The sequence below is a fragment of the Mustela nigripes genome, chromosome 8, assembly GCF_022355385.1.
Source record: "Mustela nigripes isolate SB6536 chromosome 8, MUSNIG.SB6536, whole genome shotgun sequence".
In the NCBI taxonomy this organism is placed as follows: Eukaryota; Metazoa; Chordata; class Mammalia; order Carnivora; family Mustelidae; genus Mustela; species Mustela nigripes.
The window spans coordinates 46,796,434-46,821,730 of NC_081564.1; the positions used below are offsets into that span (position 1 = coordinate 46,796,434).

The 25,297-nt window shown below is 35.7% G+C and overlaps 1 protein-coding gene across 4 annotated transcripts in view; it reads right to left on the reverse strand.

Annotated features, from left to right (window-relative positions):
- The window catches only part of SS18 (SS18 subunit of BAF chromatin remodeling complex), a 96,200-nt gene that overhangs the window by 17,929 nt on the left and 52,974 nt on the right, over window positions 1–25,297 (reverse strand). For 3 of the 4 annotated variants that reach the window (XR_009405983.1, XM_059409387.1, XM_059409388.1), the window contains exons 6-10: window positions 7,792–7,959; window positions 7,004–7,108; window positions 4,063–4,155; window positions 3,229–3,351; window positions 802–935 (exon numbers count right to left, since the gene is read on the reverse strand). Coding sequence is in view for 3 of the 4 variants with exons in the window: in XM_059409387.1 (XP_059265370.1) it covers window positions 802–935; window positions 3,229–3,351; window positions 4,063–4,155; window positions 7,004–7,108; window positions 7,792–7,959 (623 nt within the window). In the remaining variant the exon portion in view is untranslated. The remainder of the gene's footprint in view (window positions 1–801; window positions 936–3,228; window positions 3,352–4,062; window positions 4,156–7,003; window positions 7,109–7,791; window positions 7,960–25,297) is intronic. The other variant, XM_059409389.1, reaches the window with a different exon arrangement.

Consider the following 25,297-nt stretch of genomic DNA (forward strand, 5'->3'; position numbering starts at 1 on the left):
AAAGAACTTAAGTAGTGAGCAGACAAGATTATCCTCACTAGAAAGTCATTAGACAATACTGAAATCAATCTAAAGAAACTGATAACTTCATAAACCATTTTCATTATAATTTAGAGTACCTATAACAAGATTCACTGCTGCACAGATTAAGTCTGAAAAGTTTACTGACAAAAAGAAGGAACTTAAGTAAATCCTAGGTTCAAGAGAACAGTCATCTTAGAATGAGATACATCTCTACATATATGAAAATAGAAGGAAAGAGAATAGGAGATAAAGATTATTAGTACTTGAGATAATGGACAGGTATATGAAAGGAGGCATCAGAGACAGGAGGTAAATAGGAATTGAGAGAGGAAGGACAACAGGGATGTGGATGAAGTGCAGTGGGGAAGCTGAAGTCAAGATGAGAGCTACAAAGAGCACTGACACAGATGGACTCCACATCTCCACAGGGCAGTAAACATGAGGGAGATCAGAGAAAACAGGGGCCTTAGGTTAGAGAATGGTGTTTGTAATACCTCCAGGAAGTCTGCCTGGGGAAAGACCAGAGGGAGAGAGAGACTATGAATGAGTATGAATGAATGCTGGTACCCAGAGATTAGGCATGTTTTACATGTTACTGTAAGTGACTACGATCAACTGTGCGAGCATTCTCTGAAAAAGACTTATAAGTAAATTTCTTTTTTGTTAACTCATATGCTATAAACAAGAGGAGGGAAAAAATGAGCCTTCAAGTCAAAAACACCCTAATGAAGAGTGAACAAACAATGGGGCAATCACACAGTTGGCCAAATAACTTACCTGGTCATATCCATAAGGCCTCTGCTGTGGCGGCTGTGGTGGTCCAGGCTGTGTTGGTCTATAACCCCCATATTGCTGACCTTGTCCTTGAGGGTAGTTAGGATACTGAGGACCTGGACCACCCTGTGAAGGACCTGCAAAATAATTAACACAAACAAAAACCCAGATAAAAACAGAACTCTCAAAAGGGTTTAGAACTAGATGTTATTACGTTTTTATATCTAAACAAAAAAGGATAGTTTGGTATCCTGATCTTCTCAAATACATTTTAAAATAAATTCCACAGGTTGTAAGAGTGAAAATATTATAATACTGTAATACTGCCACCACATACAAGATGTTTTGATTCGGTATAGCTAATAAGCTATGTGTTAGCCATCAAAAAAATTTTTTTTTAATGAGTAAAAGAGATTCAGGAGTTTTCAATGAGTAAAAGAGACTCAGGTTAATTCTATGACATTAAGAAAATTCATCTGTAGCTCCACTAGAAAGTAACCAGTATAAGAAACAGATAAAAGAAGAAGCAGATTCAAATTAAAATACTGAAATAATTTTTGAATAAAGTTTGAGAATCAATGATATTTATAGCAGTATGACTCTGGAGTCACACTTGCAATCACCAAAGAATCACAAAGAATAATTTTCCATGTAAATTCTAGATTAATATTTGCAATCACCAAAAGAATGCTTTATGCTCTGCATTGGTAAACTTACTATCACAATATTTTCAAACCAAAACTAAAGAAGAGTTGAAAAGCCACAGGTTGCATGTGAAAAAACCTGATTCAAAAGTTATGTTCTGTGTACCAATCACCTTTAATACCTAACCCATAAAAATGAATGATTTCCAATTCCAGAGACGGCAAGGGACTAATCTGGCTTGCCAAACAAATATGTCTGTTTCATAAATTCCACTACTGCCTATTGTAAAGGATGCTTTTTAAAGCATAAGCTGAAAAGCTTTGACACTTTCATGTTTTCTATCATTGCCATTCAAAACCTGCCATTTAAAAAAAAAAAAACCACACTGATGGTGGAAGAAAGTGTCAAAAGAGAATATATTTCCAAGCTTAAATAAATCCCATCACTCTATTATTTACTTAATTATTATACACCCAACTATTAAAACTCTAAATTTTCTATCGGAAGAAAGTACAATAGAAGCCTATGAATAAGCAAAATGGGAACTTCATTGGGATTCTCAATTTCTATCAAAACGGCATTTAACTACTTAAACTGAAAATATTCAGTTTCATTTACTCTTTCTTCCCATTTAAAATATTTGTATCAATGAATTCACTTGATGTAACCACACCATAATTTTTTTCCTATAACCACAATAAAATCAGAATACTCTACTTATTCAAAATACAGACATTCAATGGTCACGAAAGGAAAACTGCCATTTGAGAGCAGCAAGAAAGTCCCCTTGTAAAAACAAGAAATCCAAGGAATATTTCTAAAGTCATATCTCAAGGAACCAGAACTTATCAGTTGGGGGAAATGCCTGGCTCCCAACACCTGACTTAATTTCAATGCTTATGTTGAAGGCACAAGAGAATTTCAGCCTGATCCTGTTCTTAGATGTGCAATGATGGGTAGAGAGATGTGCCCATAGTAATCGCAGAGCTTAAACTAATGGATGAAAAGAGTAAGATATTACTGATATAAAAAAGAGACCACTGTTAGCAAGAGAAGATATCAGATTAATAAGCAGTTACTTCTCTAACATTAGAACCATATTTTCCTGTATATAAAGTAGTAACAGTAGCTTAAAATTTAAGAATAAGATCAGGTCTTTATCATTCCCCACTCCCTATCTAATGAAGTTACTGAAAGCGAGATACCCAGCTACTAGCTCTCACAGTGAGTATATAATAAGAAAATATGGCCACAGTTCCCCCAAACTCTGTAATATACATAACAGCAATAAATACACCTCTATGGATGAGTATATTGCTACTGAACCAAAGAATGACAAAAGCATTTTCTTCATGCATTCCAAATACATCTCATTTGTACTAGAAAAATCAATGTTATTTTTCATAGTAACAGTCATTAGTTTTAGAAATAAATTTGCTAAGCAGATTATATAGATGTGGTTAATAATCACCCAATTCATCAGTTTTCTAAGCACATACAAAGCTGCTGGGTGGTCATGAATGCCAAAGAGGTTTAAGAATTCATTTAAGAACCCATTTTAAATCGATTACATACCTTACCTTTGGTCAATGAACCATCTCTAGTTTATGTTTCTTTTTAAATGGATTACTAGTTTATCTGAGGAAAACATTTTAAAGAAATACTCCAGTAACAGACTGAGGTAAAGAATTCTAGGAAAAATAAACATTAAATATTCACTTGAATATTTCAAAACAGCAACCATCATATTTTTTGTGACAAAAATAAACTGCACCAAGCTATTACCATAGGCCTGCTGCTGCCCTGGGTAGCCTTGCTGCCCCGGGTACTGCTGCTGCTGGGGCGGGTACCCCTGTTGGGGAGGGGGTCCCTGGTAGGCATCTTGCTGTTGGCCATACTGTGAATTTCCTACAGGATAATTGGAGAAGAGAAAGAAGAAACTGAGAAGTTCGCTTAATTAACTTTTTTACTCTAAGATGCATAGCCAACAACACAAGAACAAAATGAAATGCCATATTGATTTTTGAAAGTTAACAAAACAAAGAAAAAACTCAAACCAAACAGAAGGATTTCGGCCAAACAAACTGCAGTTAAAGCCAATTTTGCAAGGTTGAACTGCAGCATTTTCAGCGTCTCTGCCATACGAGCATTACATTTACTGGAACATCACAGTCATAAGATCATGACTATGCTAAATAAAATAAAAAAGACAAAATTAAAGACAGCTACAAGAGCACACACTAGCTACACAAGATCAGCAAGCTGTTTCCTAAAGGCACTATACTTATATGTAAAATTATACATATGTAAACACACACAAGAAAAAAAAAAATTGAATCGATGGATTTATGTTCAAATAGAAAATTTCCACTGAGGAAAAAATTATTTGTAAATGTTTTAGTCTTTTTATTGTTGTTAGAAATGGCAAGTCACGGTTATACATTTTTAAATATTTGTAAGGAAATTATTTTGATTGTTCTGGGCTCCCTGTAACTTTCAAGACAGCCAGCAACTAATATTCTACAAGAGCTTTGCATGGGTAGAAGATGTCTTATGCAAGAATTTGCATTCCTGTAGAAGGGGATATATATGTGTATGTGTGTGAAGGTATATAGATACCTCCTTCGTAGTAATGTTGTGAGGAATCCTCATAAGGCCTATCGTAGCCTTGTTCAGGATACGACGGTTGCTGATAACCGTAATCATTATGACCTACATCAATTCGACAAGAGACAGGAAGAAACGTTAATGGCCACTGAGTGAAAACCCTAAATATATTTAAACTTTCAGATAAAATTGAAAAAAAGAAAAAGAAATGGAAATACATAAAAAATAATTTCAATTGCATTAGCCAAATATTTACCAATGTGATTGTTTTCATATTGAGATAACGTGCAAATTTCTTAAAAGCAAAAAACAGTAGTTTTAGAAACATTACACTTAGTCTTAACTGATAATCCTCACCAAGAGGGAAAAAACTTTATCTTCAATTTTTTTAAAAGAAGAGAGATGAAAGCATTTAGGCCTTTTACATGTAAATAACTTGAATTAAATTAGAATGAACAAAGGAAACAATTATCATATTTTGTCAAACACCTGTTCTGCTGGTCGCCAATTCCACAGCATATGCTAAAACATGCAAAATATAAAAAATGTAAAAAAGCTCCATAAGTTTTTTTCCCCTGAAAGAAACTGAAATAAATTTTTCACATTCTATTTACTTGCATAAAGTATACATATCTTATAAAGCATTTTCAGATGCAATAATATTATTGCTTAATGCTGCCATTCCTAGAAGCCTTTAGAAATTATTTCTTGAGTATCAAAAACATACACTTCAAAAACTTATACTGAGTCAAGTGCTAGGGTACACCTTTAGTTTTAAGGTTCAATAAATTTTATGACTGGACTTTAATGAAAATCAATAGTTTAGTTCTTTGAATTAAGTTGCACTGAGAACACAGGAAATAACGCTTCAGATTAGCTAAAATCTAAACTAAATTTTAAAAGAATACCTAATTAAGAAGAGGAATACAGTTATGAATAAATGTTATATTCAGTGTTCTAGGATTCTAACGTACCCAAACCACCTCATAAATATCCACATTAAGGGCTGGCAAACTATGGCCTGCAATATAAATATGGCCAGCGGCCTGTTTTTTGTAAATAAAGTTTTACTGGAACACAGGCATTCCCACTCACATTTTCTCTACCTGTTTTCATGCTATGACAAGGGTTCAGTAATTGAGACCAAGACCATATGGCCTGCAAAGACTAAAATATTTACTCTCTGGCTCTTTACTGAAAAAAGTTTGCCTACTCCTAACCTACATATTTACTGGCATAAATATCTGAATGATAAGAAAATATCCAATGCCATTTAGGAAAATTGTTGTTATAAATGGAATACTCTAGGTAAATTAATATACACCAATGCAAAAATGACACCAGTTAGATTTTTAAATCCCCTGATGTAATAAATGATTTACGTAACCTTAAAGATCTGATATACACAAAAATAACATATCTATCTGCTTGAGTAGAAAGGTCATATTTGCAACAATATACATTTCACATTTCAGGAAATACTCAGGACCAAAATAACAATGTCAAATTCATTTCAATTATATAAAATCCATTTTAAAAATAAAACAAAACAATTGTTCACTTTCAGCATTTACTTTCAAACTTCCTAATACATAAAATCTGACAAACTAGATTTCACTTCTTTAAAATATCCACAGTCTACAAACATACTGAAGTTTCTCATTAAAAAAAAAATCTTAATATAATGTCTACAATGAAAGAAAAACAACAACAAAAAACTCCAACATGTTGAATAATTCAGGGCAAGAAAACGTGAGATTTAAAAAAAGCCATCACTTTCCAACAAGAAATACCCATACGTATCACTATTACTAACGAATAATCATTATATGTGAAATTCTACAGATGAGTGAGTGCTCTGCCCATATTGGCAGGGCCTCTTCAGTAAAAAACCAAAGTCCTCATACCGATACAACTTTTATGCTTTATCCATTAACCAAAAAATGGCAAGCTAAATGATTTTTTAAATACAACAAATTGTATCTTCTTACTAGTCCACACTAGCTTTGAGTCGACAGTCCCAACACTTCAGCTTTTAATTTTTAGTTTGTCCAAGTTTCTCTGCCAAAGAGTTTACCTTAAATATACCAAGGGAGCTTACTAGATAAATGAAGATTTTGACAAATCCTTTCATAACAAGACAAATCGTATTGTAATCTGAACAGCTACCTCTAATTTATCACAATTTTATATGTTTAGATTATTTTTTCCTCAACAGTGTATCAAAAAATTTTCAAACATACAGAAAACCTGAAAGTTCTGTACAGTGGAAGCCCACTTTGGTTGCGTCATTACCAAGTGCAGTACACCTTTAGTGAACGCTTTTTCACAAACCACCTTCCCACTAAAAAAAAAAAAATCATTAAACTAAATAATTAAAATCTGTTTCCAAATGCTTTTCCTACCCTATCAACTCTATACACAGCTACATCATGGATATAATTTAGCTTCCAAAATTTTTCGGATGCAAATGCTAACGTATATAAAACACAGTTCTTTGAGAAATACTTAACATTGACTAAAATGATAAAACCTGGAAAAATACTCAAGAACCAGATGTTCTATGTATTTATACCATGAATAAAAGTAAACCAATGGGTGAATCTTATAGTATGTGAATTATCTCAATAAAGTGGTTATTAAAAAAGTAAGTAACACTTGCTTTGGTTCAAATGAACAATTCCAAACATAAAAGGATCCTTTTATAGAAGAAGGGATTCCAGTGACAGAATGTGATTCATGATGGTACTAACATGAACTATCTAAACAAAACATACTTTGAAATGGATTATAAAACTAAAGCATTGACTGGTGCTTTTGATTATTAAAGTGTTTCCTTTTAGAAGAAACGTATTGTTAGTTTCTTCACCCTCATTAAAATATTTTGAACAGCTATCTACATTAATCTTGGGCAGGGACAGAAAATGGGAAGATTAACATTAGGAGAGATTACCATCAGGGTAATATTGCTGGTTCATGCCTTCTGGAGGACCTTGTCCACCATGACTGTATTGGTCCCCATAATAGTCTTCCTGGCCTGAGTACTGCTGTGGTGGGCCTGAAAAACCACAACCAGTCAAGAGGTAAATAATTTGTTCTCTAGGTCATCAAAGGCTTTCTTTCTAATCTGATATCATAAGAGATCACTTCTCACCTGTAGATTCCCCTCCCATGCTCTGGCATTTGAGATACATTTAACTATTCTTATACACACACACAGATACACAAACACAGAGCAACACCACACATCACATTTCACAAAAATTGTTACGACCATACAAGCACTGTCTAACAAAACCATCTTAAAAAAAAAAAAAAATACTAACTTCTTAAAAAGAAGTTCAAACTAATACAAAATTAATTTTCTTTTTGATATTAGAGCAGTTTGGAATAAACTAGGGTTTGTTTCTGACCATATAAGTAACTTCTCAAAATTAAAATAGTATCTTCTGCTATATAGTATATTCTGCTATATATTAGTGAGCTTTTGATATAAAATTTAATGATATAACCTTTTCCCAGAAAAGAACAGATAAAAGAAAGCTGTGTAACAGGAAGTTCCTAACCACTTCATGACCCTTTGTACCTACTATATATACTACCTTTTAGAAAAGAATATATAATCATAAAAATCAAGAAACAAAAAGCCCTGATTTTGCCTACCTGCAAAGTTTATTAAAATAAAGACTTTCAACTACTGTTATTTATATTAAGCAGGAAATCTCCCAAATGTCATCTTACCCTGCTGAGGTGGTCTATAAGGAGGAATCTGTCTCTGACCCATCATATGATTGCCTTGGTTAACTTGACCCATCATTCCCATAGGGGGCTGCTGGCCTTGATAATGCTGCCCACCTCCCTGTGGCATATTGTATTGTTGAGAAGGAGGCTGCTGATGCATCATTGGACCTGAAAACAGACAAAACATCATGCACACAATTTTTCTGCAAATAATTTTAACACCTTAAGAGAAATGCAAAAACTTTTTGTAATATAATCCCCCAAATATATAATGTATTGTAATGAAAACTGACTTCAAGTAATAAAAACAAATCTTTCATTTGAAGTTCACATGCCAAAAACAATCTGCAAACAAGGGAAAACAACTAACCCACTGTAGTGGATTTAAAAATCTCCTGGAAGAGTATTCTAGTAATTTTCCAAAAAGTGAAGTGAATACAATATATGAACATCCTGAATGTATGTATATTTTTATTATATACTACATAATATCTAGCTACACAATCCTTCTGGGAGACATAGAATTCTTAAGCTATATAAGAAAATAAACTAAAACAAAGTAAACTTCACAAAAATCACACAGCAAATCAGTGGTCAAACCAAGGGAAAGAAATCTAATTTCTGGATACCCATTTTTCCTACCTTTTTCAATGCCCACTCATTTCATTATATAATGGTTGACAGGGAAATTACACACTTATAAATACAATTACACAGGTAGAATTTCACAAACATTAATTTTAGGACAAAACTTTAAAGGGTCTTCTTTCCCTTTTCCAACTGTAAGATTTATAAGTGAAAAAAAAAACCTTCCTGAAATCAAAGGGCTGTAGTGCTTCTTAGTAAGTTCTAACACACACATCATCAAAAATAACCAGGCAGTTGGGGCGCCTGGGTGGCTCAGTGGGTTAAGCCTCTACCTTCGGCTCAGGTCATGATCCCAGGGGCCTGGGTTCGAGTCCCGCATAGGGCTCTCTGCTCAGCAGGGAGCCTGCTTCTCCTCATCTCTCTCTCTCTCTGTCTGTCTCTCTGCCTATTTGTGATCTCTCTCTCTCTGTCAAATAAATAAATAAAATCTTTAAAAAAAATAAAATAAAAAATAACCAGGCAGAAAAAATGTAATAAGGCAGACTCGGATATCAGAACCACAGCTTCCAAAGCAAGCAATGCTGAAGTTGCCAAACTACCACAGCTATAGTATCACGATGGCAATGGTAAAATATACTGCATGAAATAATCGACAATGGCCATAAAGTTCTGTGTTGCCATCTAACAATGTAAAGAGCTCCTCGGAGGTTCACTGGGTCAAGTTATGGTATAGCAAACTCATCATTCTACCATTAAAACCATTACTGTCTCAGAAGTATGTATAAGTCATCCCCTAGTTTACTGCTTAAATAGCTACATATTCCTTTATAGACTTATGGACAATTTAAGCACAAAAGGAATGATTAGAGGACCAAGAAAACTTTTACAGGCAAAATTACACAGATGAGCCAATAGCTCATTGTTTATTTAAATAAAAGTTAAAACAAAACATGCTCACTTTTTAAAAAAAGATTTATCTATTTAGATGAGACAATGTATGTGCATGAGCAGGAGTTGAGGGGGGTGAGGGAAAGGGGTGGAGGGAGAAGGAGAGGGAGAAGCAAACTACCTGCTGAGCAGGAAGCCAGACAAGGGGCTGGATCCCAGGACCCCGAGATCATGACCTGAGCTGAAAGCAGGGGCTTAACTGACTGAGCCACCCAGGCGTCCTTCCCTTTGCTCCTCTCTTTAAACATACTAGCAGCCTACAAAAGCAGCAACATAGCAGGAAGAATTTAATTCTTCTAATTTGAAGAACTGTGTTATCTAAAGTATTTTATCAGAGCTCTTTGTCTATTTGTCTTTTCACTCTTCTACTTCATTTTTCCTTCTAATTTTACCCTAAATACAAACCTTTTAAAGGCTACTCTAGGACTTTTCTTTCAACAAGGAAAAAAACTCTTAATAGTAGGAATAAGATGGCTCAGTGGAGAATGGAAGGGAAGAGAACCTAACACTGCCAGATACACTTTCACATTTATTTCATGTAAACCTCAACTACCAGAGATATGGATCCTAATTTTCAAGTTTTTAGCTAAGGAATGCAAAGATCAAGATAATCAATTGGGAACCAGACAAAACATAGGTTTGAAACTAGTTTAACTGAAGTTTTAAAACCAGTTGAAGGGGTGTCAGAGTGGCTCAGTCATGCACTGGACCTTTTTTTTTTTTTCTTCTTCTTTTTCAGAGAAAGAGAGCACGGGAGCATAAGCAGGGGGAGCAGGAGGCAGGGGGAGAAGTAGGCTCTCCCCTGGGCATGGAGCTCCACTGGGACTTGATCCCAGGAAGCTGGGATCATGAACCGAGCCAAAGGTGGACACTTAACTGACTGAGCCACCCAGGCATCCCTAAGTGTTGGACTCCTGATCTTAGCTCAGGTCTTGATCTCAGGAATGGAAGATGGAGCACCTGGTTGCACCAGCACTGAGTGTGGAGGCTAGTTAAGACTCTCTCTCTCGGGGCGCCTGGGTGACTCAGTGGTTTAAGCCTCTGCCTTCAGCTCAGGTCATGATCTCAGGATCCTGGGATCGAGCCCCGCGTCGGGCTCTCCGCTCAGCGCTGAGCGGAGAGCCTGCTTCCCCCCGCCCCCTCTCTGTCTGCCTCTCTGCCTACTTGTGATCTCTTGTCTATCAACTAGATAAATAAAAAATCTTTAAAAAAAAAATGTTAAAAATGTTAAAAAAGACTCTCTCTCTCCCCGGCCCTACCATCCCAAATCATACACATACATGCACAAGTGCACTCTCTCCAAATAAATTAATTTAAAAAACCAGTTTAATTGAACTTACAAGTTTTAAGGTATATTTTGTATATAATAAAGTACTGAATGCATAATTTAGGTTTTGCCTTGATTCTCTTCTCCAACACTGATTAAAGACCTCCTGTTTTACACAAGGTTAACTATAAAACTAATGCATATAATATGCATTGGAACCAAAATTTAAAATAAAGGAGGAAGAAAGCAATAACGTAATAGTGGGGGAAAATCCGAAAGGATACAATAACAAAAAAATTCTAAGCTTTGCTCTAAAGAAGAAAAGCAATTCTAGCTTAAGCCCTAGATAGAAAAGACCATGCCACTTGTGCTTTATCTTCTGGGACTGTCAGCAGTTTCAATCCCAAAGAGCTCAATTACCACCCTTCTTTTATTCTCTGTCACTTCCCTCCCTCTGAGGATCCTCAACATCAGTCAGGATCAAACCTAAAACCACAGAGAATGGAGAAGGATAGCATTGCTAACACATGATGCTTTTCATCTTTTTCCTTGAAGTCTTACACCTTAAAAAAAAAAAAAAAAATTACGACTCAACTCTGATTGTTTAAGAATATTATTATTTTCCTTATGACAATGAAATATGCTATACTGGCAAATGTCTACTATCCCTTGAGACACTAACAGGAATGAGAGCCGAATCTCAAAATAAGTTCTAAATCCCAAATAAGCTAAATCCCAAACTAAATTCTAAAAGTATATACTACGGACGGATGGAAGACTACAAAATGAGTCCATTATAACCATTTTCATAAGCAAGAACATTAAGACATTACTGTACAGCTTAAAAGTTATTCTTCATCTTTTACATAAATCATTTTGATGCTAAGATGCACCACAAAGTGTGATGATATATACACTAAGATCCTAATGCCTTAATTGTCAACATTTTATGGAAGTGTTTTAAGAGGACATGTAACAAATGTTCATCACATTATTTCTTTCCGTTTTGAGTTTTATACCTAACAGATATTCTATGGAAATAATGTCTTATATCTTAAACATATGTAAAATATTCCCCAAATCACCATGTTTTTTATTATTGGAATTCTTTGCTCCAGTGAGATGGTTAATACTTAATTGTATCTTAAGTTACTGGTCACAAAAAGAGTATTTTGAGACTCAACTAAAAAGATAACATTAAGTTTAAATTAATCTGTGAAAAATTTAGGGTTATAGTCTTTTTTTAAAATTCTGTATACATAAATACACACATACATATTCACATCTTCAAATGCAAACCAATACACTAAAGCTCTATAAATCGTATCATTAATCTACAAATTATTTTAAATAAAGGTTAAAAATGACAGCTAACAGTTAATGAGAACTTAGTATAGGCCAGGTACTAACTAAGAGCTTTCTATCTACTATTTATTCTCCCAAATCCTATGAAACAGGTAATACTAAAACTTTACAGGTAAGAAAATTTAATTTAAGGTTTATAAACATCAAGAATCTTACCTAGAGTTGCACAGCTAGTAAATGATGACAACTTTACAGTCATAATCTTAACCACTATGTGTATCTCCTCTCTGAAGTCAAATCCTACCTCTCCCATGTAATATCTTCCAGGATAACAGTTCTATGTAACATTACCTACAATATACTATCAATAATATATACATATATGTGTGTGTATATATACACACACTATTATAGTGATAACAATGCTACTATACAAAAATATAGTATATAATACATACTAACATAATATAAAAATCCTAAAATGCAAGAAATTTCATCATCCCATCTTTATCTATAAGAATTAGACTACGAAACTGCCTAATACCCTCCAAGCCTAATTTCCAATTCATATTTCACCACCTAGTCTCATTTTACTACTGTTCCTTAAAATTTTAATCTCAAACTAAAGCATCAGGCTCCCTGGTTGGTGGGAAGTCTGCTTCTCCTTTCCCCACTTCCCCTGCTTGTATTCCCTCTCTTGCTGTCTCCCTCTCTGTCAAATAAATAAATAAAATCTTTTTTTAAAAATTCATTTAAGGGCGCCTGGGTGGCTCAGTGGGTTAAGCCGCTGCCTTCGGCTCAGGTCATGATCTCAGGGTCCTGGGATCGAGTCCCGCATCGGGCTCTCTGCTCAGCAGGGAGCCCGCTTCCCTCTCTCTCTCTCTGCCTGTCTCTCCATCTACTTGTGATTTCTCTCTGTCAAATAAATAAATAAAATCTTTAAAAAAAAAAAAAATTCATTTAAGTATTAAGAAGTAATAGAACATACTAATACCAATAGCTTTTGTTGTTGTTTCTTTAGTAACACAAACTATATTTATATATAGTTTCTTACACTAACCATTTCTTAAAGCTGTGATTTTCAGCCTTGCGTGATTCTGTTCCCAGGAGACATTTTAGTCAAGTCTAGAGACATTTTTGGTGGTCACAACTGGTATGAGTGGTGATGCTACTGCCACCTAGTGGGTTCCAGGCAGATACACTGTTAAATACCGCACAAGGCTCAGGCCAGGCCCCCACAATAAATTATGCAGTTCAAAATGTCAACAGTGTTGAGTCAAGAAATCCTGGAGTCTCAAGAGCATAATTTTAAATCATAGGCATCTCTACAAACTAGTCTGAGAATGAGATTATATATTTAGTTTTCTGGTGACTGAAAATTAGAAAAGGGATATACTGTTGCTTAATAAATTCTGAAAAATAAAAGATTGAGCACTTCCTTAGAGTGAGGCTTCTTACATAGTTTCAACTATAATGAGTAGTAAAATTAACTTAAAAACAAAGTCACTGCTAAATATCTATTGTAGCTGACCAAAAGGAACTCCAAAAGCCCAAGTAGAAAGCCATGGAGATGGGATACATTAGAACACATGGCTTAGTGTCACTATGCAAGAAAGCTGGAAGAGATTGTCCTGCCCATAATAATCCTGAGGGAATGGAAATTATATAAGCATGACTTAGAATATCTGTTAAAATTTAATTTCTAAAATTTTCCTGTAGAGATTCTGGTTTAGCAGGTATGGGATGGGGTACACAAACCTTTTTTAACAACTACCCCCAAATTATTCTGATCCACACAGTATCAGGACTACACACTGAAATAGAGTTCTAAGAGAAAGAAAAACCAATCATCCACTTTTATCATAAAAGAAGGTACATTATGGTTCATATAAAATGTTTACGTTGGAATAGGTCTACATCCCATAGGGTACTTAAGATGTTAGCTATAAAATAAATCCTAAGGGTTTGTGTTATAAATGTATCGAAACTCATCAAATGATATATTTAAGATCTACTCACTTCATTGTATGTAAATGTTACCTAAAGAAAAAAAATTTTTATTTTTTTAAAGATTTTATTGATTTATTTGATAGAGATCACAAGTAGGCAGAGAGGCAGGCAGAGAGAGAGGGGGAAAGCAGGCTCCCTGCTGAGCAGAAGCCCGATGTGGGGCTCCATCCCAGAACCCCAGGATCACAACCTGAGCTGAAGGCAGAGGCTTTAACCTACTGAGCCACCCAGGTGCCCCCCCCAAAATATTTTAAAAAATAAAATTTTAAAATGTTAAGCCCTAATGACAGGCAGACTAAGGTGCTAATGGGTAAAGTATACTAATATCTACAAATTACTCTGAGATGCATTTTGAAAAATATGATGCATTGATGGATTAGTAAATGGAAAGATTTTATTTTAATTTTTTAAAAGACTTTATTTACTTATTTGATAGAGAGAGCAAGCACACACAAGCAGGGAAAGTGGCAGGCAGAGGGAGAAAAGCAGGATCCCCTGAGCAAGAAGCCCAACGGGGGGCTCAATCACAGGACCCTGTTATCATGACCTGAGCTGAGGGCAAACTTTTAACGGACTGAACCACTCTGGTGTCCCCCAGACAGAAAATAGACAAATCCAGTAAAACACTAACTGTAGAACAAAGGTGGCAACCATACAGGTACAATTCTTCAAGTTTCCTGCATGTTTGAATTTTACATAATAAAGTATTGGGAGAAAATTTAAAAATTAATCCTAGAAGTATAAAGAATTCTCAAAACTCAACAGTAAAAAAACCAAACAATCCAACTAGAAAATGGAAAGACAAGAAGAGACATTTCACTGAAGAGGATATACAGATGGCAAATAAGCACACAAAAAGATGTTCAGCATCAGTAGCCATTAGGGAAATGCAAATTAAGACCACAGTGATTTATCACTATACATTTAGAACAGCTAAGATTAAACAAAGTATATTGACAATACCAAATGTTGACAAGGATCTGAAGAAAGCAGATCTCTCATACATTGCTGGTGAGAACATAAAATGGTACAGAAACTTTAGTAATCTGTTTGGCCCCTCCAAACAATAAATCTTTAAAAAAAAAAAAGCATCATAATGAAATTGAGTTTATGATCTATTGAAGAAATTCATCTGAATTTTGTCCCCTAAGCCCAAAAGGTTTTTGTAAAACTGATGATCATCTGTTTTATCTGACAGTAACTGACAGTTTTCTTTGGCTCATTCCTGGAATGACAGTTGACAGATGACAAAGCATAGAGAAGAATGCTAGTTTTCTAATTTGTTATGGCATGAGGAAATCTAGCTAATGTATCAGTCAACAAATAGGACAGATACAGTAGGGAACAAGACACAGTTCCTGACTTCATAGAACTTAGAGTCTAGGGAAAAATAATTAAATGGGTATTATAAATAATTATGTAATTACAAGTACTCAAACCTCTGCTACAAAGACCCTAAGTATTGCCTACTTACTATACTTAAGGACTGCAGTTTGTCTGCAGAGTAACTTAAAACTTACAGAGTAAGATTGGAAGTGATTTTTATTTTAGGCTTTATTCTTTTCAGTATTTTCCAGGTATTTCATATTAATTATTAGTTATTTTTATAACCAGAAAACTGGCATCATTGGGGAAGGTAAACCTTGAAAAATTCATCTAATATGGCAATGATCAAATTATAATCAAAATATCTAACCTGAACTGTAACATAATGACTGTGTAAACCTAAATCTGTAACTAAAAGAAACCTGTAATATTAGCAATATTACATAGATTTGGCAACTTTAACAGTGAAGAGAAAGGAGTATACACACAATTCTCAGATATTCAAATCCACTAGAAACCAAGCATGATATTTCCATGGAATATAATATTTGAAATAATTTCTTCATTTGTAAATTTTCTGCGCTATATTTGAAAGGCGAAAAATAGTATTATAGTGTTTTTTTCATATTGAAGTTTTACTGTATTGATTAAATTAGAACTCCTGAACCTGAGTGGGGGCTTTGGATCATGTCCAGAAGGACTACACATTAGAGACTAAGATTAGTAACTTGGACAATCAATCAGATCTCCATAATGGAGTGCCAATGTAAAGGCTGAATACTGAGGCTCAAGTGAACTTCCCTGGCTGATCATCACACGCTGGGACCAGGAGAGCATCCTGACTCCCATGAAGAGACAAACCACTTCTGGTACCTCTTCTGGACTTTTCTCTGTGCACTTCTTCCCTTAGTTGATGTATCCTTTCACTGTAATAAATCGTAACTGTGAGTATAACAGTTTTCCGTGAGTTCTGTGAGCCTTTCCAATAAATTACTGATCCTGAGGGCGCTTTTGGGAACCTTAGAACTTGCAATTGGTGTCAGAAGTGAGGCCAATCTTAGGAACCATTCCCTGCAACTTTGCAGTTGGCTGAATTCTAGGAGCTAGCATTTTTTTTCGACAGCTTGGCCAACTATCATTTTCCTTTCTAAATATGGATCAGATTCCAGCATTTTATCCTTTGTACTTTCAATGTTATGAAATGTCTCCAAGAATTTCCATATGAAGTATTTTGCTGGTCTTTCTCTGGGACATCTTCATTCTTTTCATCACAACCAGTTTTCTCATGATATGTCAGTGAGTTCACCTTCATAAGCACCTGCAGAGCACATCTAGGGTCTCTCAAACGGCAGCAGTGTCAACATCCCCCTGTCAGCAATTTCTTCTCTAACTCTATTTACGAAGGATTTGGATTTTATTTCCAGCAGTATTACTTCTCATTTCCCTGCTACACTTTTATCTTTTGTAAAGTATCACATAGGTTTATAAGTGGGAGCCAAGGAAGCAACACAATTACGTACTCTGCCCTGTGTGCATAAATGATAGATACACAGTGGCCAATCACTGACAATATCTAAAAGTGACATGAATAGTCACTGATGGCGACAATCATCTGTTATTCATGCAGTGACTCGTAAACTGAAGAGAGAGAAGCTAAGTTTGTACTTCACGTAAGGACTCACAGTTCATATACCATAACCAAATTTCATAAAATTTGTACCATGTCCTTAGGGAAACGGTGTCATTTAGATAAACTGTGGTAACTGAAATTCATGCATACCAAGACTATACAAATGAGGCCTGCCTATATTACCATGGGATGTGTCTTCTTACCCATGGAATGAAGATAATAAGAGTACTCCTACTCAAAGATGTTGTGAGGATTAAACGAAAGACAACACATACTTTATCACAGTACCTGGCACTCACTAAATATTAATTCATATTTCTGATATGCACCCTCAACAACAACAAGTATTGCTACTTGTGTTATACTTGTAATATGATTGTGTTAACCAAAATCAAGTCAGTTCCTTTACTGTAAGACTTTTTAGGTATTTTAATACACCAGTAAGCATGCTGAGTCCTCCGAAGTATTTTATCAATAATTATTATGTTAAGTCTATCTGGACCATAATTTAACAAATGTTGAATGAAAGGCCTGACATAATTAATAACGAACTATCCTCTTCCACGGAAGTAACGTTACCATTTCAGAATTCTACAAGTAGGAATGAGCTATTCTAAAAAGTTAAATTCCTATTCTCCTAAAACTTAAAAATGTTTTCACATATATGAAATAAAAGACAGCCTTAATCCAAAAGAACTCCTTCAAATTTATAATAAACAAACCACAGAAAACAGAACACAAGCAAGCAATTCACAGGAAAAAATGCAAATGACTAATGCTATGGTCTGAATATCTGTGTCTCTCAGACATTTTAAGTATTTATATATTTTACTAGCAATTTCATTTCCAAAATTTATTCTACAAGATTCTTGTGTAAGTACTCCAATATATATACAAAAATGTTTGTCCCACAGCTATATACAAAAGAATTAAACTTGATCATTCTCTTATAACACACACAAAGACAAACTCAAAATGGATCAAAGACCTCAATGTGAGACAGGAATCCATCAGAATCCTAGAAGAGAATATAGGCAATAACCTCTTCGACATCAGCCATAGCAACTTCTTTCAAGACATGTCTCCAAGGCAAGGGAAACAAAAGCAAAAACGAACTTTGGGACTTCACAAAGATAAAAAGCTTCTGCACAGCAAAGGAAACAGTCAACAAAACCAAGAGACAACCCTCAGAATGGGAGAAGATATTTGCAAATGACACCACAGATAAAGGGCTGGTATTCAAGATCGAAAAAGAACTTCTCAAACTCAATACCCCAAAAACAAATAATCAAGTCAAAAAATGGGAAGAACTTGTGAACACTTTTCAAAAGAGACATACAAATGGCTAAAAGACACATAGAAAACTGTTCACTATCATTAGCCATCAGGGAAATGCAAATCAAAACCACACTGAGATACCACCTTACACCAGTTAGAACGTCAAAAATTGACAAGGCAAGAAATAAGAAGGGTTGAAGAGGTTGTGGAGAAAGGGGAACCCTCCTACACCTTTGGGAATGGAAGTTGGTGCAGCCACTTTGGAAAACAGTGTGGAGGTTCCTCCAAAAAATTAAAAACAGAGCTACCGTATGACCCAGCAATTGCTCCTACTGGGTATTTTCCACAGATGTAGTGGAAAAAATATGTATTTCCACTACAGATGTAGTGAAAAGAAAGGGCCACATGCACTCCAATTTTCATAGCAGCAATGTCCACAATAGCCAAACTATATAAAAAGCCAAGGTGCCTTTCAACAGACGAATGAGTAAGGAAGATGTGGTCCATATACACAATGGAATACTAGTCAGCCATCTGAAATGATGAATACCCAATTTTCCCATCAACAAGGATGGGACTGGAGGAGATTATGCTGAGTGAAATAAGTCAAGCAGAAAAAGTCAATTATCATATGGGTTCACTTATTTGTGGAACATAAGGAATAACTTCGAAAACATTAGGAGAAGGAAGGGAAAAATGAAAGGGATGGTTATGGAACACTGGGTGGTATACACAAACAATGAATCATGGAGCACTACATCAAAAACTAAAGATCAGGGGAGGAGTCAAGATGGCAGAGAAGTAGCAGGCTGAAACTACTTTAGCTAGCAGGAGATCAGCTAGATAGCTTATCTAAAGATTGCAAACACTTGCATATCCATCGACAGATTGAAGAGAAGAACAGCAATTCTAGAAACAGAAAAACAGCCACTTTCTGAAAGGTAGGACTGGCGGAGAAGTGAATCCAAAGCGACGGGAATATAGACCCCAGGGGGAGGGGCCAGCTCCCGGCAAGGGGCGGAGCAACGGAGCACAAAATCAGGACTTTTAAAAGTCTGTTCCGCTGAGGGACATCACTGCAGAGCCTAAACCGGGGCGAAGCCCACGCGGGGTCAGTGTGGCCTCAGGTCCTGCAGGGTCACAGAAGGATCGGGGGTGTCTGAGTGTCGCAGAGCTTGCGGGTATTGGAACGGGAAAACCGGCTACAGAGACAGAGCCGACAGTGAGATCACAGCTCGGAGTTACTTTGAACGGGTCGCAGGCTCGGTGAGCTCGGAGCGCGGCCAGAGGTCAGGCATACAGGAGTAACTGGGCGCTGTTCTCTGAGGGCGCAATGAGGAGTGGGGCCCCGGGCTCTCGGCCGGCTGGAGACCAGGAGGCCGCCATTTGTATTCCCATCCTCCGGAACTCTACAGAAAGCGCTCAGGGAACAAAAGCTCCTGAAAGCAAACCCGAGCAGATTACTCAGCCCCTGTTAAGGGCGGTGCAATTCCGCCTGGGGCAAAGACACTTGAGAATCACTACGCCAGGCTCCTCCCCCAGAAGAACAATAAGAAATCCAGCCAAGACCAAGTTCACCTACCAAAAAGTGCGGTTTCAATACCAAGGAGAGCAGCAGAATTCCAGAGGAGGAGAAAGCAAAGCACGGAACTCATGGCTTTCTCCCTGTGATTTTTTAGTCTTGCAGTTAATTTAATTTTTTTCTTTTTCATTTTTTTTTCTATTCTTCTGCTAATTTTTTTTAACTTTTACCCTATTCTTTTTTAACGTTTTTTTAACTAGTTTATCTAATATAAATATTTTTTCATTTTTATACTTTTATTTGTTTTCTTTTTCTAATTCTTTTTTTTTTCTTTCTTTCTATTTGAACCTCTTTTTATCCCCTTTCTCCCCACTCATGATTTGGGATCTCTTCTGATTTGGTTAAAGCATATTTTCCTGGGGTTGTTGCCGCCCTTTTAGTATTTTACTTGCGCCTTCATATACTCTTATCTGGACAAAATGACAAGGTGGAAAAATTTACCACCAAAAAAAGAACAAGAGGCAGTACTGAAGGCTAGGGACCTAATCAATACAGACATTGGTAATATGTCAGATCTAGAGTTCAGAATGACAATTCTCAAGGTTCTAGCCGGGCTCGAAAAAGGCATGGAAGATATTAGAGAAACCCTCTCAGGAGATATAAAAGCCCTTTCTGGAGAAATAAAAGAACTAAAATCTAACCAAGTTGAAATCAAAAAAGCTATTAATGAGGTACAATCAAAAATGGAGGCTCTCACTGCTAGGATAAATGAGGCAAAAGAAAGAATTAGCGATATAGAAGACCAAATGACAGAGAATAAAGAAGCTGAGCAAAAAGGGGACAAACAGCTACTGGACCACGAGGGGAGAATTCGAGAGATAAGTGACACCATAAGACGAAACAACATGAGAATAATTGGGATTCCAGAAGAAGAAGAGAGAGGGGAGCAGAAGATATACTGGAGAGAATTATTGGGGAGAATTTCCCCAATATGGCAAAGGGAATGAGCATAAAAATTCAGGAGGTTCAGAGAACGCCCCTCAAAATCAATAAGAATAGGCCCTCACCCCGCCACCTAATAGTAAAATTTACAAGTCTTAGTGACAAAGAGAAAATCCTGAAAGCAGCCCGGGAAAAGAAGTCTGTAACATACAATGGTAAAAATATTAGATTGGCAGCTGACTTATCCACAGAGACCTGGCAGGCCAGAAAGAGCTGGCATGATATTTTCAGAGCACGAAATGAGAAAAACTTGCAGCCAAGAATTCTATATCCAGCTAGGCTATCATTGAAAATAGGAGAGATTAAAAGCTTCCAGGACAAACAAAAACTGAAAGAATTTGCAAACACCAAACCAGCTCTACAGGAAATATTGAAAGGGGTCCTCTAAGCAAAAAGAGAGCCTACAAGTGGTAGATCAGAAAGGAACAGAGACAATATACAGTAACTGTCACCTTACAGGCAATCAATGGCACTAAATTCATATCTCTCAATAGTTACCCTGAATGTTAATGGGCTAAATGCCCCAATCAAAAGACACAGGGTATCAGAATGGATAAAGAAACAAAACCCATCTATATGTTGCCTCCAAGAAACTCATTTTAAGCCCAAAGACACCTCCAGATTTAAAGTGAGGGGATGGAAAAGAATTTACCATGCTAATGGACATCAGAAGACAGCAGGAGTGGCAATCCTTTTATCAGATCAATTAGATTTTAAGCCAAAGACTATAATAAGAGATGAAGAAGGACACTATATCATACTCAAAGGATGTGTCAAACAAGAAGATCTAACAATTTTAAATATCTATGCCCGCAATGTGGGAGCAGCTAACTATATAAACCAATTAATAACAAAATCAAAGAAACACATCAACAATAATACAATAATAGTAGGGGACTTTAACACTACCCTCACTGAAATGGACAGATCATTCAAGCAAAAGATCAACAAGGAAATAAAGGCCTTAAATGACACACTGGACCAGATGGACATCACAGATATATTCAGAACATTTTATCCCAAAGCAACAGAATACACATTCTTCTCTAGTGCACATGGAACATTCTCCAGAATAGATCACATCCTCGGTCCTAAATCAGGACTCAACCTGTATCAAAAGACTGGGATCATTCCCTGCATATTTTCAGACCACAATGCTCTGAAGCTAGAACTCAATCACAAGAGGAAGTTTGGAAAGAACCCAAATACATCCTTCTAAAGAATGAATGGGTCAACCGGGAAATTAAAGAAGAATTGAAAAAAATCATGGAAACAAATGATAATGAAAATACAACGGTTCAAAATCCGTGGGACACAACAAAGGCAGTCCTGACAGGAAAATATATAGCGGTACAAGCCTTTCTCAAGAAACAAGAAAGGTCTCAGGTACACAACCTAACCCTACACCTAAAGGAGCTGGAGAAAGAACAAGAAAGAAACCCTAAGCCCAGCAGGAGAAGAGAAATCATAAAGATCAGAGCAGAAATCAATGAAATAGAAACCAAAAAAACAATAGAACAAATCAACGAAACTAGGAGTTGGTTCTTTGAAAGAATTAATAAAATTGATAAACCCCTGGCCAGACTTACCAAAAAGAAAAGAGAAAGGACCCAAATAAATAAAATCATGAATGAAAGAGGAGAGATCACAACTAACACCAAAGAAATACAAACTATTATAAGAACATACTATGAGCAACTCTACGCGAACAAATTTAACAATCTGGAAGAAATGGATGCATTCCTAGAAACATATAAACTACCACAACTGAACCAGGAAGAAATAGAAAGCCTGAACAGACCCATAACCGGTAAGGAGATTGAAACAGTCATTAAAAATCTCCAAACAAACAAAAGCGCAGGGCCAGACGGCTTCCCAGGGGAATTCTACCAAACATTTAAAGAAGAACTAAACCTAACCCTAACCCGAATGTTTATAGCAGCAATGTCCACAATAGCCAAACTATGGAAAGAATCTAGATGTCCATCAACAGATAAATGGATCAAGAAGATGTGGTATATATACACAATGGAATACTATGCAGCCATCAAAAGAAATGAAATCTTGCCATTTGCGACAACATGGATGGAACTAGAGCGTATCATGCTTAGTGAAATAAGTCAAGCAGAGAAAGACAACTATCATATGATCTCCCTGATATGAGGAAGTGGTGATGCAACATGGGGGCTTAAGTGGATAGGAGAAGAATCAATGAAACAAGATGGGATTGGGAGGGAGACAAACCATAAGTGACTCTTAATCTCACAAAACAAACTGAGGTTGCTGGGGGGAGGGGGGTTGGGAGAAGGGGGGTGGGGATATGGACATTGGGGAGGGTATGTGTTATGGTGAGTGCTGTGAAGTGTGTAAACCTGGTGATTCACAGACCTGTACCCCTGGGGATAAAAATATATGTTTATAAAAAATAAAAAATAAAAATAAATAAATTAATTTATTAAAAAAAAAAAAACAACTAAAGATCACTGTATGGGAAAAAACATAACATAAAAAAAAGTCTGTCCCAGAAGTAGTTGTATTAATAAAAGACTAGAAGCATTATCAAAAGGGGATATATATATAGTTTTGTTAAATAAATTATGCTAGATCCATATAATGAAGGCTATTTTTAAAATGAGGTAGATCCATTAATATTGAAAACAAAGGCACAAGGAAATACACTACTACAACATACATACACAAGTAAGTGGTAGGCTTTTCTCAAGCACATCTACTTGGTACAGCTACTACCAGACAATAATCCAATCTGCCCTTGGCTCAGGTCATGATCCCAGGGTCCTAGAATCCAGCCCCGCATTGGGCTCTCTGCTCCGCAGGGAGCCTGCTTCCCCGCCGCCCCCCCCAATACCCGCCTGCCTCTCTGCTTACTTGTGATCTCTCTCACTCTCTCTGTCAAATAAATAAATGAAATCTTAAAAAAAAAAATTCACTGTATAATAAGATGATAAATGTAAAACTCCTGGCTATGATGATATATACTTGTTGCCCTTCGTATTTTTTTGCCCTCCTTATTTACATAATAAATGTACTGAAAGAAAAAGTTCCCTTATCAAGCCTCCAGATCAGACCATTATCGTTTGCAACGTATTACCTAAATGAATCAGGACTTTCTTAATACTACTCAAATAAAACTAAAACCAGAAACAAAGTTGATGTGCTTAAAAGAGAACAAATGACAAACTATCTCAAACTTTGTTATTTAAAAAAGTGTTTTTTATTCTGACCAAATAATTTCATATGAATTATGCAAACAATTACTGAATTAGGGTTTTAAGCTGCATCGTTTCACTTAACCTTACTTAATGATTAAGTAATTTACTCAAAGGTCTCACATACAATAATCTACAGGGCCAAGATCTGGAACCAAGTCTGAAGAATTATACACATTGAACTTGTGAAATACATGTTTTAACACAAATACAGTAATTTGTGAAAACTCCTTATGTTTGAATATGTAATTAGTAAAATGTTATTAAATGAGAAAAGCTATAATCTTTAATGCCTAGGAATAAAAAATAGGCTTATTCTATCAAATGTGAATATTGGTCATTTTCAGAAAGCTTTGCTATTTTAATTTGACTTTTAATACTCTAATGAATATTCTGTTGCTTATTAAAGAAATATATTAAGTTACGAACTCTGTCTTTCCAGATTACTACATGATATTTTAGTTTAATTCCTATTCACTGAAGAAACATATTTTTGTATGCTTACCATCAGACATTGTTTTAGGCACTAGAACAAAAGTGTGAACAGTAAACTTCCTCCTTTCTTGGGGGGGGGTAATTCTAATGAATTCAAGTATTTGAATTCTAGTGAAGTTTATACTGTACATAGGAGTAAGCAGATCCAATTATGTAAGACAATGGTGATTCATTTTTAATAGCCCTGAAGTTTTACCTAAATAACAGGAAAGCGTATGTTGGATTGACCATTTACAAGATTTTGCCAGCAGTATAAGAAATAAGTTAAAAACTTCCTAAACTGGGGTGCCTGGGTGGCTCAGTGGGTTAAGCCGCTGCCTTTGGCTCAGGTCATGATCTCAGAGTCCTGGGATCGAGTCCCGCATCGGGCTCTCTGCTCAGCGGAGAGCCTGCTTCCCTCTCTCTCTCTCTGCCTGCCTCTCCATCTACTTGTGATTTCTCTCTGTCAAATAAATAAATAAAATCTTTAAAAAAAATAATAATAAAATAAATAAATAAATAAATAATATTTCTATCTTCTCAAGTCATAGATACATATAAACCAACAAATCAACTAGAAGTGGGCACCAATTACAATACCATTGTCATATATGCATTTTTTAAGCTCAAAAAAAAGTAACTGTTGAAATTTTTTTAAATGATCATGAACACAGTAATATATAATTAACAAATTTAAGGGGTCAACTTTTTGTGCAGCTTTTGAAAAGATATATTTTGTGTGGTAGGTCTGCAAGTTTTTGTTATAATAGTCTTTACACCGATTTGGTTTAATTTTTCAGTAAAACTCAAAAGCTAAAAACAACTTTTAAAGAACTATAAAGCTAAAAAGAGTCCACAATTTCATTCCTAGAAATGATACTTGTATTTTTTTTTTAAGATTTTTTATAATTTATTTATTTGACAGACAG